Source organism: Diachasmimorpha longicaudata, chromosome 5 (assembly GCF_034640455.1).
Source record: "Diachasmimorpha longicaudata isolate KC_UGA_2023 chromosome 5, iyDiaLong2, whole genome shotgun sequence".
NCBI lineage: Eukaryota > Metazoa > Arthropoda > Insecta > Hymenoptera > Braconidae > Diachasmimorpha > Diachasmimorpha longicaudata.
This window is the reverse complement of record NC_087229.1, coordinates 4,910,817-4,930,179: the sequence shown is the minus strand read 5'-3', so window position 1 is coordinate 4,930,179 and position 19,363 is coordinate 4,910,817. Positions and strand designations below refer to the sequence as shown.

General features: G+C 39.0%; 7 protein-coding genes across 8 annotated transcripts; all 7 read right to left on the bottom strand.

Annotated features, from left to right (window-relative positions):
• Nucleotides 1-190: 190 nt before the first annotated feature.
• LOC135162610 (protein artichoke-like) lies at nucleotides 191-4,488 on the bottom strand. Its single transcript, XM_064121259.1, has 2 exons — nucleotides 2,795-4,488; nucleotides 191-2,112 (listed from the first exon to the last, which is right to left on the bottom strand). The coding sequence occupies exons 1-2, from the start codon at nucleotides 4,125-4,127 to the stop codon at nucleotides 743-745; spliced, it is 2,703 nt and encodes a 900-aa protein (XP_063977329.1). The 5' UTR covers nucleotides 4,128-4,488; the 3' UTR covers nucleotides 191-742.
• Nucleotides 4,489-4,638: 150 nt separating this feature from the next.
• Nucleotides 4,639-6,249, bottom strand: LOC135162359 (leucine-rich repeat-containing protein 15-like). Its single transcript, XM_064120730.1, has one exon. The coding sequence runs from the start codon at nucleotides 6,092-6,094 to the stop codon at nucleotides 4,679-4,681; it is 1,416 nt and encodes a 471-aa protein (XP_063976800.1). The 5' UTR covers nucleotides 6,095-6,249; the 3' UTR covers nucleotides 4,639-4,678.
• Nucleotides 6,250-6,309: 60 nt separating this feature from the next.
• Nucleotides 6,310-8,501, bottom strand: LOC135162360 (leucine-rich repeat-containing protein 15-like). The gene has a single exon (XM_064120731.1). It carries the CDS (start codon nucleotides 7,686-7,688, stop codon nucleotides 6,354-6,356), a length of 1,335 nt encoding a protein of 444 aa, XP_063976801.1. The 5' UTR covers nucleotides 7,689-8,501; the 3' UTR covers nucleotides 6,310-6,353.
• A 150-nt stretch (nucleotides 8,502-8,651) lies between these two features.
• LOC135162361 (carboxypeptidase N subunit 2-like) lies at nucleotides 8,652-10,130 on the bottom strand. The gene has a single exon (XM_064120732.1). The coding sequence runs from the start codon at nucleotides 10,071-10,073 to the stop codon at nucleotides 8,742-8,744; it is 1,332 nt and encodes a 443-aa protein (XP_063976802.1). The 5' UTR covers nucleotides 10,074-10,130; the 3' UTR covers nucleotides 8,652-8,741.
• Nucleotides 10,131-10,639: 509 nt separating this feature from the next.
• Nucleotides 10,640-14,294, bottom strand: LOC135162347 (putative fatty acyl-CoA reductase CG5065). 2 transcript variants are annotated; one of them, XM_064120700.1, is made up of 6 exons: nucleotides 13,946-14,294; nucleotides 13,571-13,819; nucleotides 13,077-13,290; nucleotides 12,395-12,524; nucleotides 11,726-12,333; nucleotides 10,640-11,666 (listed from the first exon to the last, which is right to left on the bottom strand). In XM_064120700.1, the coding sequence occupies exons 1-6, from the start codon at nucleotides 14,144-14,146 to the stop codon at nucleotides 11,608-11,610; spliced, it is 1,461 nt and encodes a 486-aa protein (XP_063976770.1). In that variant the 5' UTR covers nucleotides 14,147-14,294; the 3' UTR covers nucleotides 10,640-11,607. The 2 variants fall into 2 exon arrangements, with proteins under 2 accessions (XP_063976770.1, XP_063976769.1); XM_064120699.1 differs by having other exon boundaries at nucleotides 10,661-11,666; nucleotides 11,737-12,333.
• Nucleotides 14,295-14,358: 64 nt separating this feature from the next.
• Nucleotides 14,359-16,661, bottom strand: LOC135162351 (leucine-rich repeat-containing protein 15-like). The gene has a single exon (XM_064120711.1). It carries the CDS (start codon nucleotides 16,175-16,177, stop codon nucleotides 14,879-14,881), a length of 1,299 nt encoding a protein of 432 aa, XP_063976781.1. The 5' UTR covers nucleotides 16,178-16,661; the 3' UTR covers nucleotides 14,359-14,878.
• A 147-nt stretch (nucleotides 16,662-16,808) lies between these two features.
• LOC135162353 (chondroadherin-like) lies at nucleotides 16,809-18,227 on the bottom strand. The gene has a single exon (XM_064120713.1). It carries the CDS (start codon nucleotides 18,166-18,168, stop codon nucleotides 17,332-17,334), a length of 837 nt encoding a protein of 278 aa, XP_063976783.1. The 5' UTR covers nucleotides 18,169-18,227; the 3' UTR covers nucleotides 16,809-17,331.
• Between the last annotated feature and the right edge of the window lie 1,136 nt (nucleotides 18,228-19,363).

Genomic DNA, 19,363 nt, shown 5'->3' with positions numbered 1-19,363 from the left:
GTAGAAAATGTTGAATGTCATTGAATGAATAATTTTAACGTAATGGACGCTTGAAGGTAAGTTAATTTCACTGGTATTGATTATCTATAGAAGGAAAAGTTTTCTCACAATGTTACTCGTTATTTGATGTTACTGTCCCCAATTCTCAATAAAAGGCCTTCCTTCACGAAAATATAGTATTACACTATACTATAGTACATTCCATGTCTTTATTCAAATTGTAATAATCGTACAATTAACAAATTAATAATATTTATTCATATACGAAGAAAAATCAGAATTTCGATTGAGTTTTTTCATGTGCACTCGCGTAGAAATTTTTGTCTGTCGAAGATCTTTCTGGAATCACCGAAAGATCTTCGGGAGATCTCGCTGGTGACGTCAAAAGAACCTTCGGAAGATGAGATATTTGAAAAACATTTTCCAAAATCAAACAGCTGCAGACAAAACCACCCTGAGAGACAAAATATAATTTTGCCAATCACATTTGTTTTGAACAAACAAATGCCCGAAATGTTCATCGGAAAATTCGCTTTAAATTCTCCTCAAAAGAATCTTTAATATACAAAATTATAGTTTTCTCTCGGTACATTGTCAGTCTGATCTTCCGAAGATCATTCAATGATTCCTCTGAAAAACTCCCCAAGATCTTTGGCAGACAATAATTCAACAATTGGCAATTTATGAACGTGATTGGTTTATTTCTCATTTGAATCACCTAAAATTCCATCAACAATATTTTTCAAATGTTGATATACAACGATTCCGAAATATCCCAATTCTCTTTATCCGTAATTTGAATGGGATTCAACGACAGATCAACTTCATCACCAATTACCCCTTTGAATGCATTTTTATTAATTTCGGAAATGCCGTTCATTCTCAAATCCAGTTTCTTTGCTCTGACTCCCGAAAACATCTCGGTATCAATTTTCCCTATCCCAACACACCGTAAATCCAATAATCCAGTGGACAGGCCATCGAAAGCCCCCGGTCTGATATCAGGATTGGATGTGCCCACCATAGACACGATATCGGCAATCAAATCGCTGAAAGTTCCGTTTTCAATCACCACCCTCTGGGGATGAAACTGCTTCCTGGACCCTGGGTTCTGATACGACAGCCCGAGATACCGGAGATTGAGTCCCGCGAATGCATGTGAATCCGTTCTTAATATCTCGTTATTATCCAGAAACAGATACTGAAGTGATTCCAATTTGTTGAATAAATTTCTCGGTACACGACTAATCCTATTATTCTCCAACTGCAGCCAGCTCAATCGCCCCAGGTTATTGAATATTCCAGGCTCTAAACTATCGACAGCAGTGTGCGATACAGTGAGTGACACCAAAGTCGGTATTTCGATAAATGCCCTGATATCAATTATCCGAAGATAGGGACAATCGCGAATGTGAAGCTCCATAAGTTTGATCAATCCATTGAAGACGGCGGGCATAATCGTAAAGCTGTTGTTACTCAGATCTAATCTTTCCAATTCTTCCAGTCCATTGAAACATCCTGACTCCAAGGTAGTGATGCGATTGGAGGACAAGTTGAGATACCAGAGTCGCCCCAGGGGTTGGAAGGCATTATGATGAACGATAGACATGTTATGACCGGACAGTATCAGCGATCCCAATTTAGGAAAGGACATCAGCAGCGGAGTCGGCACTTCCACGATATTGCAGGATATCAAGCTCAGATGATTGAGGGATCTGATCGGAGTCATTGCGTCTCTGTTGAAGGTGACATCGACGTTGCTCAAGGAAAGTGTGTCCAGATCCAACCCAAGGAGAGACGCTGGTTGCAGCGAGATCTGTCCGTAGCTGTTCCCCACATTCCTCGTCAAATTCGTTGAAGTATTGAACGTCAGGTGAAGATCCTTGACATCTGAATCCTGGAATGCAAGTGGAGCGATCGCTATGTGCTGCGTATCGAGTGTCATACTGAGTCGATTGGAGTAACCGATTTTGGAAACTCGGATGATTGTGTTGTCTTCTACGTACAGCGTATGGTCTGAAGTGTTCAAGGAGGAAGGAAAATTCGCGTTCACTGATAACGCCAGAGTCACGAGATGAATTCCCAGGACAGCTTTCATAACGTCACAATTTCCTGATTAACAGTTGTTACGATGGGGTCTGAAAATGAAGGAGAGAGGAAGGGATGATGAGATGAAAAGATATTGAGACGAAGGAACTGATGTCCATTGGCTTACCGAGTTCATTCAGTCAAGGGTCATCGGCGTCTGTCTTATCTGTCCAGATCTACTTGTCAGCCGTTACTCGATTGATTTTATTCTTCGCATGTGTTTGTAAATGTTTATTATTATCTGGAATAGATCTGCTCTTGACAGACGCGCGTACCAAACTGAGAACATAATCATTTCTTCTTCTGGAAGAAATGCGGATTAGCCTTTGGTGTGATTGATACACCCTTGACCTCGTGAGATTAGTATGGTGATGGAACCGGTTGATATTGAATTATCACTGGGGCTTTGATGACGGGGTCTGGATGACTCACTCATGTTCAATCACTGTGGTTCATGGATTCATAATCGGTGAGATTATCTAATTTTAAAATAAACCCATGCGGAAAACACTTCTTCCGGTTTTTTAGCTGATAAGCTAATCAATTGGAATATTTGATTGGCTGCAGCATCCCTCCCCCTTTTCTTGATGATACTGACCCCGGGAAAGGTGTGTAATGACAAATATACCCCTAAACATGGTCAGGAATGTCACAAATCTATATGGTTTGAAATAAATTATGTTTATCCAAAAAAAAGTAAATTAACGTTTCATTATTTCTTCAAAGTCCTGCAGTCCCCATAATTTTCTATCAACTTCCGTGATAGGATTAAAAAAAAGTCCAACTTCATTAATTATCGCGTAGGTGAAAGCCTTCGGTGCGATTGTTGTAATTTGGTTGGAGCTCAGGTCCAGCTCTCTGGCGATGAGACCCGCGAAATCATCAGCATTGATCCTGGTCAATTTGTTCTCCGTTAAATCCAACTGTCGGGTAGATAATTTCGTAAAAGCTCCTGGTTTCACTTCTGAAATTAAATTCTTCCTGAGATCCAAACGATTTCTGACGTTAAGATTGCTGAAAGCTCCAGCCTCAATGATCTTGATATTATTGAGAGACAAGACAAGACGAGTGAGGTTCAACCCGGAGAATGCACCGGGTTCGATTGTTTCGATTCGATTGTCAGCCAGAGATAGTTCGTTCAATGACGTGAGTTTTTCGAAAACACCTCTGGGAATGTGTTGGAGAAGATTTCCGTACAAGGACAGGTGTTCAAGGCCACGTGCAGCATCAAACATTCTGAATTGCAGATATGATATTCGATTGAAACCCAAGTACAAGACAACGAGAGTTGGCAGATCTTCTAGTAGATGTGGTTGGAAGCCCAGGATATTGAATGCATCAGTGATGTAGAGTTTCTTCAACTTTTGCAATCCCCTGAAGAGCGCAGGTACCGGAGCAATGTAGTTCTGAATTAATTTCAACGATTCCAAGTTCCTGAGTTGATTGAAACAACCTTCGTGAAGTTTCTTGACACCATTTCTGCTCAAGTCAAGATGCTTCAGGTTCGTTAAGCTAGCAAACGCATTGGGTTTGATGCTACGGATGACATTCCCTTCGAGCGACAGCTCCTGAAGATACGGCGTAGCCGTCAGCATTTCTGTTGGTACTTCGGTGAATCCACATTTGCGAAATGTCAAGCTCACTAATGACTTCGGCAGATTCAAAATATCTCCATTGGTGTCCAGTCGTGCACCATCAATGCTCAGCATCCGCAAGCCAGTCAGACCCCCGAACGTATTTGGTTTTACGAACACCGAATGCAGAAGACTTCCATCATTATTGTCTGGTTCGTTGAACGTCAGGATAAGCCTTACGAGGTTCAGTGCAGTGAAAGCATCCTCCTCGATGGCGGAAATGTTGTCGAGGGTTTTGTAGAAATTTTTTCCGGAAAAAAATCGTGCGTCGTGGATGACCTTCGTGAGTCTATTAGATTTCTTACAAATTCGAAAATCCCAATTTTCATTGCTGCAGATTTCCTCTTGCCCTCGGGTTGATGACAGGCAGAAGGCAAAACTGATGAGGCCGATGAATATCTCCATGCTTGAGCTTCTCGCTGATCAGCATTCACGACCCAAACCGATTTGATCGGGAACTGAACGGTATTATAAGATGCTGGTGATAGCTGTTGAATAGTGGGGGTATTGCAGGTCAGCGGGATTAACATTTGCGAAAAGATTGGATCATAATTCAGTTGCATTATCTATTTGGTTGCGAAATTACATCGTCCTATAGAGCTCGATCGTGCTGTTCTACTTGAAAATTAACTTTTGACCGATCAGAATGTCGTCATCACTTTTAGTTCGCAATTACTTGGAATTTGGTCATTTCGGGGTCTTTCTATTCAGTTTTGATGGGATTCAGAAGCATCTTAAGTACTTGAAGGTTCAACCTTCTTCTTCTTCTACTCCATCTTCTTCTTCTTCTTCTATTTTTTTACACTGAATAAAATGGGTTGTGACCCTTATCCCAGAGGGATTTTAAAAATTTCAATTAATTATATTTTCACGAGGGAACAATCAAAAAGAAATTGCAAAGAGAACTACACTGAAGTTTATGAGTCTTTATGACGTTGGAATATTTATTCACCAGTTCATAACATTGATATTTCTGCTGATGCAGGAAGACCCCATTTATCTTTATCAACACGATCCAGTGGATTTCCCTTCAGACGTAGTTTCTTCACTTTAGAATTCTGGAATGCATTTGGTGCAATAGATGAAATACAGTTATGACTTAAATCCAGTTCCTCAGTATCAAGCCCCAAGAAATCATCAACATCAATTTGCGTTAATTTGTTCCAGCTTAGGATGATCTGCTGGGCGGACAGTGCGTTGAAAGCTCCAGCTTTCAATTCCGTGATATTATTGCTGTCTAACTGTAATCGATCCACAGACAGGCCACTGAATGTATCAGTCTCAATAGTCTTATCAACCCTATTATTCAACAGATTTAGAAGAGACACATTTAATCCTGAGAATGCCCCCGGTTCTATAAACCCAATGTCATTTCTGGCCAAGTGGATCACGAAGAGTGATCTGGCTCTGTCGAATACCCCTTTTGGAATCCTCGTTATATGATTTCCGAACAACGCCAAGTGCCTTATTTGAGGAAAAATACTGAACATGTCAGGCTTCAAGGTCGTCATGTTATTAAAGCCCATTCTGATGTTAGATATCGCTGGTAAATTTTGAAGGATATCAATATTAAATCCATTCTCATCAAATGCATCATCGATATTCAAACGAACCAGTGAGTTCAGGCCTTTGAGAATACCAGGTGTTGAGGAAAAATGATTCTGGTCCAGGGTTAATACCTTCAAATGATCTAGACCATCAAAACAACCCAACTCCAGACTCTCAATGCCATTACCTTCTAAATGCAGCTCTCGGAGGAGTTTCACTGGAGCAAATGCCTGGGAACGAATAACTCTTATATAGTTATTCTCAAATGACAGTTCGGTCAGATTTTCAGTACTTTCCAACATTTTAGTAGGCACATCGGTGAAGCCACAGTGCATGAATCTTAAATATGTCAGTTGTGTCATGGGACTGAATGATTCTCCAATCACATTGACATTTGCGTGCATTATGAAGATCCGGTACATATTTGATGATTCAACAAAGGTATCTGGATGCAGAGTCAAAGTAGGAAGAGCAGATTGATTGCGTTGGTTGGTGTAGGGCATTTCTAGGAGAAATCCTCGGACCCGCGGATCGCTGAATGCCTTCGAACCAATAGTTGTATCGCCATCGAATGTCATCTCCAAGATGCCACGATTAAGGGCTGAAGGGTTTTCTACGGTGACATGAGCAATTACACCAGCAGAATTCTCACAAATTTTTAAGTTTTTTTCAATTTTACAAAGTTCCTCTTGGGCATGGGTTGAAAAAGCAAGTGAAGTGAATACAATTCCAATGATTAGTTTCATTGTTCTAAGACTGATTGTACAACACCACTGAAACGACTCTGGTGGCTGATACGACTGGGAAACATTACAGTAGATCATTCAATTTAATTGAGTGGTAATCATTGCCATTGACCTTTCTTGACCTGGAGTCCATTACGATCTTTTATCAAGAGCTATAAAGTTTGATAACATGGGAACAACACATTATGCAATACCCTAGACCTTCTGATTAAAATATTGTCTTCATAAATATATTTATGAGTTTGCAAGGGTTTGAAAATAGTGAGGGGTTCGTCAATGAAAGGGATAACACATAATTTTCAGGTTCAATTTACTTGATACAATTTCTCACAATTAATTAGATCAATATTTCTGTTGATGCGGAGAGACCCCACTTGTCTTGATCTCCAGCACTGATTGGATTTCCAGTGAGGCGTAGAGTCTTCACTGTTGCATTCCTGAATGCGTTTGGTGCAATAGATGAAATATAATTATTCTTTAAATTCAGTTCTCCAGTCTTAAGCCCGAAGAAATCATCAGGACCAATTTGCATCAGCTTATTACGACTCAAATTGATCTCCTTTGCATTGAGACCCTCGAAAGCTCTAGGTTTGAGTTTTATAATACTGCTCCGCTCGAAATTTAATTCATTCACATTCAGCCCACTGAACGTACCAGTCTCGATTGTCTTATTAACCATATTATCCAAGAGATATAGTATTGTCATATTTAATCCCGAGAATGCTCCAGGTTCTATCGAGCCAATTTTATTCGCTGCCAAGTGAAGCAGATAGAGTGATTTTGTCTTGTCAAATACACCTTTTGGGACACTAATTATGGCATTTCCATACAAAGACAAATGTGTCAATCGAGGAACAAAATCGAACATATCAGGTTGCAAGTAAGTTATGTTGATGTTTCCCATTCTAATATTGGTAACAGCGGGTATATCTTGAAGAATATCAATGTTAAATCCATTGTACCTAAATGCGTGGTCAATATCAAGGCGATTTAGTTTATTCAAGCCATTAAAAATTCCGGGGACTGCAGTAAAGTGATTTCCACCAACGTTCAATGCATTCAAGTGGTTCAGCCCATTAAAAGCACCAAGTTCCAGATTTGTTATTCCATTTCCTTCTAAATGCAGCTCTCTCAGGTGTTTCAATGAGGCAAAAGCATTGGCAGGAATAACGCTTATATAATTATATTCGAATGACAGTTCGGTCAGATTTGGGGTTGATTGTAACATTGTAATAGGCACTTCGGTGAAGCCACAATACATAAATCTCAAATATGTCAATTGTGTCATAGATTTAAATGAATCACCAATCACGTTAACATTTGCTCTGATAATACCGATCGTGAAGTTATTTGACGAAGTAATAAATGTATCCGGATGGAGAGTCAATGTGGAAAGAGCTGTTTTATTACGTTCTTGGGTCCAGGGCATTTGCAGAAGAAATCGAGTGACTTCCTCAGTGTTGAAGACTCTCGGGCCAATAATTGTGTCATTGTTGAATGACATTGATAAAAAACCATTGTCAAGGGCTGAATAGTCGTCTATGGTAACGCGCGTAATGACGGTAGCAGATTTCTGACAAATTTTCAAACCCTTGTCTCTTGTACACACTTCATGCTGCCCAGTTATTGAGGAGACAAGTGTAATAATAATAATTGCAATGATTATCTTCATAGCTGGATGACTCGTTGCACCATACAGCCCACACAACACTGGCTTCTGATAAGACTGAAAATAGTGGCGGTGGATCGTTGAGTTTCATAGAGACTGTAATCACTGCCATTGACCTTTCATGACCAGAATTCTATTTCAATTTTACAATTTCTGTTGATGACTGTATCAACACTAATTTATGTAATCGTAATGACATTTGATGTAATATTGACCCCGATTGAAATCGTTGATTTATAGATTGTACATATATCTGGTGTCTACTCTGTTTTATGTTATTTCTCATAAGATCCAGCGTAGAAAAATTATTATTTGTCGCAGATCTTCCTGAATTCTTCAGCAGAATCATCGAAAGATCTCCCTGGTGACCCTGAAAGATCCTTTGAAAGATTTCGACAAGAATATTTTTTCTGAAGATGTGCTGATTTCAACATTTGACTAAAGTCTGAATCTTCATTTGTTCTGCATCTTCCAAAGAATCTTTTGGGGTCAACTGATGACTCCAAAAGATTCTTTCAAATGTTAAACTTTGAAGGTCACCAGGTTATCAATTTAAATTACTTGTCGATTCTCTTCTTTCATTTTCCTCTCCTCTTTCTTACGCAAGATAAATCGTCAAAAAACCCGAATATATGTTCGAATTTGAGGAGGAAAATTCGAAAACAGAACGTGAAGAGGGTAATCGGTGTCGCAGAACTGTATGGAATTATTCGAGACTATCACAGTACCAAAGGACTGGTATCTTCTAATTTATTTCGGCTTGTTCCCTTCTTTGACATCTGCAACACCGAAATTTGAAGACTGAAACCAAATCTTGAAGACAATGGAGCAAGTGAAAGCTGTAACGACAAAAATGATTTCGAATACAAAAGACGAGAAGGGACGGTATAATTTTTTGTGAGGCTGATCCAGACCCAAAGGATGTGCTGAACGTTTCGTCTAGATCTCACAATTTCCTCCAGTCGATTTCCCATAAAACAATTTATATTTTCGGAGTACATATAAACTACATTCGCAGAATACATTCTCGAATGCTCACAAGTCCCTAATCCTAACTCACTTCATAATTTCCACCGTTTCTTCAAGACCCAATTTAGCCCTGTCCGTAATCTTAACATAAGTACCAAAAAGCCCAAGTCGCTTCAGGTCAGTATCCTTGAATGCATCCTGCGCGATCTTCCTGATAGGGTTTTGGCTCAAATCCAGGTCCTTAGTCTTGAGTCCAGCGAAATCGTTCGTTCCAACTTCGGTTAAGAAATTCTCGGTTAAATCCAGCATTCGTGTAACACGTGTAATATTGAAAGCCTTCGGTTCAAGCGTTGTAATATGGCATTTGGCAAGAGACAACCGACGAACTGTCAGACCTCTGAACGTATCAGTCAAAATGGTCTTCAACTGGCGATTGAGAGAAAGAATTAAATTATCGAGCTCCAAAAAGCCGAATGCACCTGGTACTATCTTCTCGATGTCGTTATCAGCCAGAGAAATTTCTTTGACATATCTCAATCGTTCGAACACACCAGTTGGAACCTCACGAATTTTATTACCGTACAATGATAACTCACGCAATGAAAAGAGACCATCAAACATTCCTGGAGTCAGTCTCGTTATATTGTTAAACGCAATTTGCAGTTTTTCAAGATGCGGAACTTCCTGAAATACGTGGGGTTGAAATCCATTATCATCAAAACATTTGGACAGACGCAGTTCCTTCAATAAGCTCAGTCCTTTCAGGAGTTCTGGTGTTGCTGGGAAAGCATTGAAAGACAAATCCAACTCTCTCAACCTATTGAGCCCATCAAAAGTACCTGGTGCAATGGTGGTAATTTTATTAGAGCTCACGTCCAATTCTTTCAGCTTTTTCAGAGGTGTAAAATCATGTGGATGAAGTGCAGTTATTTCATTGTCTTCCAACGTCAATTCCTCGATTGAAGGCATGGATTCCAGCATTCCTGTAGGTACTTCCAATAAATTACATCTCCTCAAATGTAATTTTGTTAATGATCCAACTGAAGCCCATGTATTGCCCTTAGTAAAACGGAGATTTGTATTTTCGATATTTAGCTTCTCCAGCCTCGGCAAACCAGCAAATGAATTTGGCAGCAATGTCAATGAATGAGCTGAAGACCTGTTCTGTTTGCTTATGTAGGGAAAACGGAGGTAAAGGTGCTCTAGTTTTGGTGTACTAAAGATATTTTCACCGACAGTAGTATCACTCGTTAAGTCTACAGGGAGGACAGTCTTAAAAATGGCGTTTTTGTCTTCGATACGATTGATTGTGTGATCTGTCTCACATATATTCCATCCTGAGTCGACGTCTCGGCAGACTTCTTCACCGAGTACCGATGATACGAGTAAAATCAAATTTATTCCAGTAATTGTCTTCATGTCGCTGATTGCTGGTCGATTGCGTCTGTTGTCAACTACAGGCGACGTAGAACTGAAAGACAACGGCTATGTAGTCAGCATATGATTGCTCCTGATGAGAAGATTTTTTGGATGACATTGACACGTTATCCAATGTAGGGTCAACATCTGACAGATCAGCGATTGTTCGTTTATCTTGTTTATGCGAATCGTAAGTGAGATATGAATGCATATAGTCTAGCATTCATGAATACATAATCTGATGCCATTGAATGTGTTCGCATATGAAGATTTGATAAATGTGGGGATTTGGTATGATAATATTGACGGGGATGGGAAATTAAAAATATTCTGGGGGAATTTTTTAAAAATAATCATCAGGAGTATCTGGGGGGAAAAATTATAATATGTTGAAAATTCAATCCACAAGACAACACTGATAAAATAACTTGTTTATTCCGATTTATTTAAATTTGTCAACTATTAACGAATGGTAGATGTGAATATGAATGAGAGTTGAATGAACGTTCGGTGAAGCTAAAGGGGCCTTAAGATTCAACGAAAATCCAATCGTTTGTAATAACTAATTGGCTTCATTAGTTTTTCATGGTCTCCAATGACAGTTCTGCGAGTTTCCACACTGATTCTAGCATTTTAATAGATACTTGTGTTGAATTATCACTCTTGGCGGTCAAGGCTATGGCCGAATGTATGGAAATTACAGTGGAAATGCATTTGCTAGGGTTTGATAAGATTTTAAATGACATTTGCACTCTACGGGTTCTCCTTTAGTACTTATTTATATCATTCGAGCTGGGAGCGTCACACATGTTGCAAAGATGGTACATTAACAAATTTTTATTTCAAAATATGATCGTGGCCATGATTATAGTGTAACTACAAATGATTGAAATTCTCTGACTGTATTCTCCGAATGTGAATTCGAGCCGAAGTATGCCTTTGTCTCCTGGTAGATTTCGAAGCTCTTCATATCCTCTCTGCACACGTTACCTGCTTTCTATTGTCGTTACTGTTTAGTGCATTTGGGTCGACAATGTCATTGATAATTATATAATGAAAAGCGAGAATCAGTTACGAAAATGTTGGCCAGTAATGGAATCCTTGTAATCAAGGATAGAAAATCAAGGATGTTGATGGAAGATGACAGGATCTGTACTTTGCTTGAAATCACATTTTAATTTTACTGAATGAATTATAATTCTTGAATCTAATACAGTATTATTCAGCAACATTTTGAGAGCTCACTAACTATCACTAAAGTTTCAGTTGTTTCAACCACCCTTATCGAATGACATCTGTTGACCCATCAACCAGAACTCGACCATCAATTGATTGATTATAACTCAGTCATCGATTAACGATCAACCAGCCATTGATCAAGTGCTCAAGTCGATGTCCAAGCGATTAATCATCGAGTAGCCATCGAATAATCCACCCAGGACAATCAGAAAAAACACTCCATCGAGTACGGTAGGTGGATATAACTAAATTCTTCTATTGTATCGTCTACATCTGTTTCGTATGAAAAAGTAAATCAGAAAAAGCGATGTGAGGGACACGAATGACTGCAGGAATTTCTCGATCCAATAAATTCTGTAAGAAAGAGAATAATATCAGTCCTCCAGGGGGAAGTAATCTATTATCATAATCACCAAGAAAATACTTCTTCATCCTTGGCACCGCTTCTCCCAAATTCATCAGGTCTTCTTTTAGCAGATACTTCCTAATACCCAGTGCATAATCTCGAAGAAATGACATCCAATTCAGTGTCTTCACATCAAAGTAGAATATTTCTCGTTCCCTTTCGCTGAGGTCTGCATTAAGTCTCTCCACATTATGACCGAATACCGTGAAATCATTGAGGGTAAAAAATTTGGTATTCGTTGCATGTTTTGATAAACTACTGTAAATTCTTGACAGGCTGGGTTTTCTGAAAGTACATAAGGCAATCAGGTCGAACACATAGCCAAAGAGACGATGTTGCACAGCAGTGACAACTGCATGAATGATTTCTGATGTTCTGAGTGTGTGATTTGGATATCTAATCGCTCTCATTAGTGGATACATCCTGAATATTTTTTCTGTTTCTTCAAAGAGTAGCTTCACAGTTAGACGATTTTGTCTGCTTGTGCAAAAATTATAAACTTCGATTTTCTCCACTCCTTCATATTTAGTTTTTGGTGCTACACAGAGAAGCAGATTGATAACCATGTCTGAAGGTATCCCATGGGCTGTGTTATTCGTCTCACAGATGGAAGTTCTGAAAAATTCTTCTTAGTTTAGAATAGTTCAGTGTTACAATCATATTTTAGAATACGTACCTCAAAATTCCTAATGCTGCGTTGGTAATCATGTACGTTGGGCCGTAAAAACTGTTGATCCATCCAGGCATTGGCTCTTTCAATGACGATACTATGATTGAAGGCCGAACTATGCCCACCGGTATTTTACCTATTGGAATATGATTGTAAGTGAATAAATAAATAATCCTGACAGGCAGTAGAATATTTTATAAAATATACTTTATTAGCAGGAGAACTGCGGGTTTTCACTAAAAACTATGACAAAGGGGAAAACTTTCTCAAGAAACGAAAAATAGGAATACACGGAGAGTAATATTAACTAAATGTTACTTATCTTTCCATAATTCTGGAGCGATATCTGGGGAGGAAAATTGTACGGATTTGTTTCGGATTTTTTTTGGAGCGTTCCGTAGTTTTTAACGAAATTTTCTGTGAAAAATTCTCTTGGTCGCTGTTATAATCAGTCAATGAACTTAAGTTCAGTAATTTGTACTGAATATTTCCCTCATTTTATGGCCAAAAAGGGGCATAGTCATTTATTGAAAATTCAGAATATATTTAGGATTAAACACGCTCTCGAGTGTACCACAGATTGCAAATTAGTCTCTTGTCAGAGCAGTTCTCCCAGAATGTCATTAATCGGTATCGAAGAATTTTCGTGTGGAAATGAAAAGGTTGTGTAAAAATAATCTAAGATTACCTCGCAGATCTTTCAGCATTATTTCTGTCAATGCTTTTGAAAAAGTATACGTATTGGGCCAGTTCTTTACCAGTTCCGGTGGTATCGCCTTCATAACATCATCCTCATTCTGAGTGAAATCGACGACTCCATTGATAGCGGGAATAAATGGAATGCATTCTTCAATAGTCTTCTTGTAGCAGGTTGAAAATAGCGTTGAAACATGTATAAATACCTGTAAAAATAAAAAATAACAATATTCGAATACTCAACATTGGTATTGTACAGTGACAGAAGAATTCGATTGACGGTATTAACCGGTAGCTGTAGAACAATATTTGTTAATATTCGTTAATAGTTAGCAAAGAATCGGGTTGACCTGTGTCATGAGTTCCTCCAAATAAATAATTAGGTAATAGTTACCAAACTAGTGGGTCAGATAAAAAAACTACACTGAATTCATCGTGTAACGCCAATCGAATCCTTCAATGAGTCTGCTTTCATTCATAATTTACTTCAATTTGTATCATATTGTGGCAAAGCTCCAGAAGCCGTCGAGTGCCAAAAAGATTGATGTTTATTGCTTCCTCCAGTGGCACATTAAATCGAACATTAGCAGCACAGTGAAATACAATTGAAACCTTCTCGATCAAAATTTTCTGGTTCGCTTTGGAGAGGCCCAAATCAGACACACATAAGTCTCCCTCGATGATCCTGACTTTCGAGAAGATATTGGGACTACAATGGCGAAGCTCATCAAACACCTGTTTCGCAGTTGTCCATGTGCACCAACGATTTAATGAAGAAAATTAGTACTTGAGAAATGTCCTGAACAGCGACGGAACTTTTTCTTCTGTTTCGTGATTTTAGTGAACAAAATTATTAATTACCGGTGAATCGAGCAGCGTTGATAGTCGTTCCGACGCCATAGTGGCCTTTTTATCTCGAATGAGTAGATAAATGCAGCCGAGTTTTGGAAAACATCTCAGTAATTTTTCCACCAGAAGCTTACCCATGTCTCCTGTGCCACCGGTAATGAGTATCGATTTACCATTGTAAAAATCAATGACGGATAATTTTTCTATGTTCATTGTTGTAGATGTTGTTCTTACTTTGGATCGTTACATATAAGAAAAAGTCGTGTTGGCCGAACTACAAACAAGCTATGAATAACTGATCACTTGCAAATGTGAAATGCACTAGTGTAGTCGGACGAGGATAGTGTTATCGATAATTGTCCCAGTAAAACTGTATTTTACACGTACCTTAAAGTTTGCCATTGTATAGTCAGAACCATGACGCATTACAATTGAGAAATTTTTTTATTTCGAATTTTTTCACATTTTCAAACTATTATGGGCGCAGTTAATGAGCGTATGCATATGGGACATCCCATATCAACTCGACCAGTTCACGACCTCTCCGATTCGATCTGTGATTTTTTATGTGATTAATCTACCCTAAAAAACATTCTAGAATTTTTATTTGTTTTTTTCCGACTCAGAATGTGTCAAAAAACATCACTTCCAAGAAATCTAAAAAAATTGACAAATTACAAGCCCCCATATTAGCAAAGAAGTAATATTTCTTTATATTCTTCTCACACATTTTTCGGTGCGGGGAATTCAAGTGCATCTTCTCACTCTCAACTATTTCTTCCAATTAATTTTTTTTCACTTCCACCGATCAATTTTTTATTTAAATCAAGGAGACATTTGTTTACATTGATATTCTCATTGCATTGTCTACTTATGAAACCCCCGAACATCTGTCTTCGTGTGAAAAATTACGAATAAATTAATAAAACATGAACGTTATTCCAATTAACTAATCTCCACTGATTCAGACAGTCCCCAATCACTCTTGTTAGGATTGTCCGCGAGTTCCTCATCTATAATGATTCTCTCCACGCTTGTATTACTGAAGGCACCACTTGCAATTTCGCTGACATTATTGAAATACAGAATCAACATTCGACTCTGGAGTCCCGCGAAGTCTTCAGCTCCGATTACCCTCAATTGATTGTTCCCCAAGTCCAGAGCTTGTGCGTTCAGTCCGGTGAATGCTGATGGTCGCAGCTCCGAGATATTGCAAAAATGAAGGCCTAGATAGCCAGTGCTCAAGCCATCAAATGTTCCAGTCTCAATGACCTGCAGTCCAACATTGCCAGATAAGTCCAATCTTTCAAGATCCAGTTCGGAAAATGCACCGGGTTCGATTGTTGTGATGTTGTTCTCCGTGAAGGACAGGTCATCCAATGAACTGAGTTTGTTGAAAACCCCTTTAGGAATGTGACGGAGCTTGTTGTTGTTTAATCGAAGACTGTGGAGAGCGACCAAACCGTCGAACATTCCAGGATTCAACGATTCCAGGTGACCATCGCTTAATTGCAACCGAGTGAGAGCTGGCATTCCTTGGAATGCCTTGGGTTGATGCAGATCGCTGTTCAAGACTTCAAACATGTCGAGGATAAGCAGCTCAGTCAGTCCATCGAATGCACCAGGCGCTAGATGAAAGGAGTTGTGAGACAGATCCAAATATCTCAAGTTATTGGCACCACTGAAGCAACCCGTGCCTAGATCCATTTCGCCATTTCTTTCTAGTGACAGGGATGTCAAGTTCTTCATATTTGCGAAGTCACTGCGACGAACTCTGTGGATGTCGTTCCCTGCGAGCACCAATTTCTCCAAATTTGGTAAAGATGCCAGGATTTCGATTGGCACTTCAGTAAATCCACATCTGATGCAACTGAATGACCGCAGATTCTTGAGTTCACTCCAAGGATTTCCGGTGTAGGATATGTTACCATCGGTAATTTGGAGAGTCGTCAGGTTTTCTAAACCGACGAAGACGTCTGGTTGGAGTGACAGCATACTTGGAGAATGGTATTCAGGGAGGATCAGCGAAAGTTCAGATATATTTGAGTCCTTGAAGACATTTGAACCGATTGTTGTGTTGTTTTCCAGATACAGGAAGCAGAATTCATGGCGCCTCGTGTTGTTAATCCGCGTGATAACATTGGAATCTTGACAAACTTCGATGCCGTGTTCGTCTATATTGCAAATTTCGTTGCTAGCTAGAGCTGATAGTAAGAGAAAACTAATTACAATGAGTATCTTCATTTTTATCAGTACGTATTCCCGCAATCGACTGATGAGAACTGCCGGAAATTGTCTTTATCAGGGCAATTTAAGCAATTATTCTCCATCAGTCACCGCCGGGGATAATTTATACATAACTCTGTGTACGGTACCATTAGGTGGTCAGATAAATTTATCTCAAGCGTGAGATAATAAAGGAGGCAGGAAAATTCCGAGAACAATTTTCCGAGAACAATTCATGGATTGATAATTGATATGGAGGTGCTCCGTTTCCTCATTCGCTGGCGGAAAATATTTATTGCTTGAGGAAAAATGTTTTATTCATGTTGTCACCTGGCTGAACAGTGGGATGTTAGTCGATACATCTATAGTGGAGTCACTAATCACTTATACATTTTTAATACTAGTTGAGTACAAAAAATATAAGGAAATATATAATGTTCTGAAGTATGTGATGGCTTTCACATGGAACTGTATAGGATTGTTTTATCCAATAATTACATCGCACACGAAATAATTATATGAAGAACCATCACCAAATAAATTAATGAGTCATGGCAGGAAATATGATTTAGAATTATATTAATAACGAATGTTTGTAGATGCGTCAGGCAAATTGTAATTGAGTTGAAAAAATGTCAACTATTAAAAATTGGGCAATATTTATTTATTGTTTTATTGAAGATATGACAAGCTTTCACAATGATGTGGTATTCTCAGAACATCTTGATAATTGTCTCATTAGAGAATTGTACTATCGGTAATTGTTAGTTTCTCTTCAGACTGATATTTCCGGATGAAATTTATGACGACACTTTCTTCGAATACGTAGACTAGAAGTAGTAAAACTAGTACTCTTGAGGAGACTGGACGTTATTTCAATTATTTTCTGATTGTCGTTGGTGTCTGAGTCCAAATAAATCTTCAGGACGAAATTTCGTTAGTCCATTCTCAACTCGCTCTCAATTCCTTGGAAGTCTTCCACTTCAACTATGTAATTTTGTTATAATGAGAGCTGTGGATAACCAGTTACGTCAGAAAACTTGGTACGTTCAATGCCTTCACGAGTCAAATGGTGTGTTAGGAGGAGTTTGGAAAGGTTCAGTCCGGAGAACGCGCCAGGTTGTACCCCCATAATATGATTATTGATGACGGAATGCATCAAAGACCCGGAATCATTCGATCCTATTGTTGTGGAAAGAAAGACTCTGCAGGTGACGGTCATCTTCGGACCCTTCAGAATCAATAGAAATAAAGTTACTGTGCTTCAATTCAAAATTCTTAAGGGTTGGTATTTTCAGCAATATATCAGCCAGACTGGTATCATTGCGCAGTTCTCCCACCAAATTGAGGGTGTCCAATTTCTTCAATCCTTCGAAGATTCCAGGCGTTGATGTTAGGGAGTCGGATGAAATGGTCAGTTCTTCCAAATTATCGAGTCCATTGAAACAACCGGGTTCTAGGGTGATGGACTCATCCCTCAGCAAGTTGAGAATGATCAAGTTCTTCAACGACCTGAATGCATTCGCAGAAATGGTGTCGATCTTATTGTTCTGCAGGTACAGCTCCTCCAGATGTGGAAAAGAGCTCAGCATCTCAGTCGGGACATCCAGAAATCCGCAGTTTTCGCATTTAAAAATCTCTAGATTTGCCAAGTCCGACCATGGGTTCCCAGTATAAGTGACGTTTGCGTTTTGAATAAAGAGATTGGTTGTGTATCCAACACCACGAAATGATCCTGATTTTAGCGACAAAATATGGGGTGATCCTTCCTTGGGAAAAGTCAGCTTCAGCTGCCAGTTGTTGACATTCTTGAAGGCGTCTGCACCAAGTGCAGTGTTACCATCAAAATCTAAGACTAGATTATTGTCTTTAGCAGGACGACGAACTCGACTAACCAAACCAGAATCTTCACAGACTATGACATCACGTCTATTAAGTCTACAATGTCGTCTGTCACCGAGTGCTGACAGCACCAGCGAAATCAAAAAAATTCCAATGATGGCTTTCATTGTCTGAATGACAACTGTGTCGGATTAGCCAGTCAAAAGGACTATGGAAATGTGTGTCGTATGCTGGTATTTATTCCGCAGAGTTTTCCTCATTTGTGACGAATCGGGAAGTAGGAGGTCATTTTTAAGAACAGAAAGTTCAGTCGTAACAAATAGTATATTACGACACAAGGCCAGAAAGTTGGATTTCCTGGCGTGCGTGATAGAGGGCCGAGGCGAAGCCGAGGCCCGCATAGCACGTACGCCAGTGAATCCGACTTCCTGGCCGTGTGTCGTATACTATTTTTCTTGCTCCCCACCCGAAAGTGCGGTAGACCATAAATATCTTAATATTTAATAAGTGGTAACACAATCAATGGGAGCCCGCCCGACTTTTGCAAAACCGAGGCGAAGCCGAGGTTTTGCTGGTCGGGGCGGGCGAAAAGTGAGAATTGCATTCAAAAAATTTCCTATAATTGCTGCAGAAAAAGTGAAATCCAGAAAATGACTATTTATAAATATATATGATTTTTTCATTTATTTTGATAATTATTCTCCTTATCACAATCACATCGAGAAATACTAAAAAAATATTAGTAAAATTGTCAGGCAATTTTACTAATATTTTTTTTTCTCATTTTTCTTTATGATATGTCTTTGTTACAATCTTATACGTCGTTCAGGGACTGAAAATTCTCTTGCAGATATTGGTTAAATTAATGCGCGTACATAATTTCAATTCCATTTTACATTCTTCAAACAATGGGAATATCATGTACTTCATGAGGTGCATCATGTACTTAACCAAATGTTCTCGTTTAGAACTTAAATTCATTGGAATTCAAGTAGAGTCGAACGAAACAATGACGTTAATCCATCAAATAATTACTGAATTAATATCAAATATTTTCAGGTTCGTGATGCATGTTAGTAAAACTAAATCATAAAATTAATTCTCAGAAAACTGAGGCTATATTCCAACAGAGAACCTGTCACATTTGTGTACAGTCCTCGCAACAGTCCTCGGGAAGACCGCACTTTCGGGTCGGGGAGCCAGAAAAAACATATGGGTAACGCGGGCCACAAAAGGCCTTGTTCCCGGAGCGAAATCGCGCCGGGAAGACCGCACTTTCGGGTCGGGGAGCCAGAAAAATATTTTCCTGTTATTTACCGCCAGAAATCTCGATGCGAGTTTCAATGTATTGACAAGAGATAT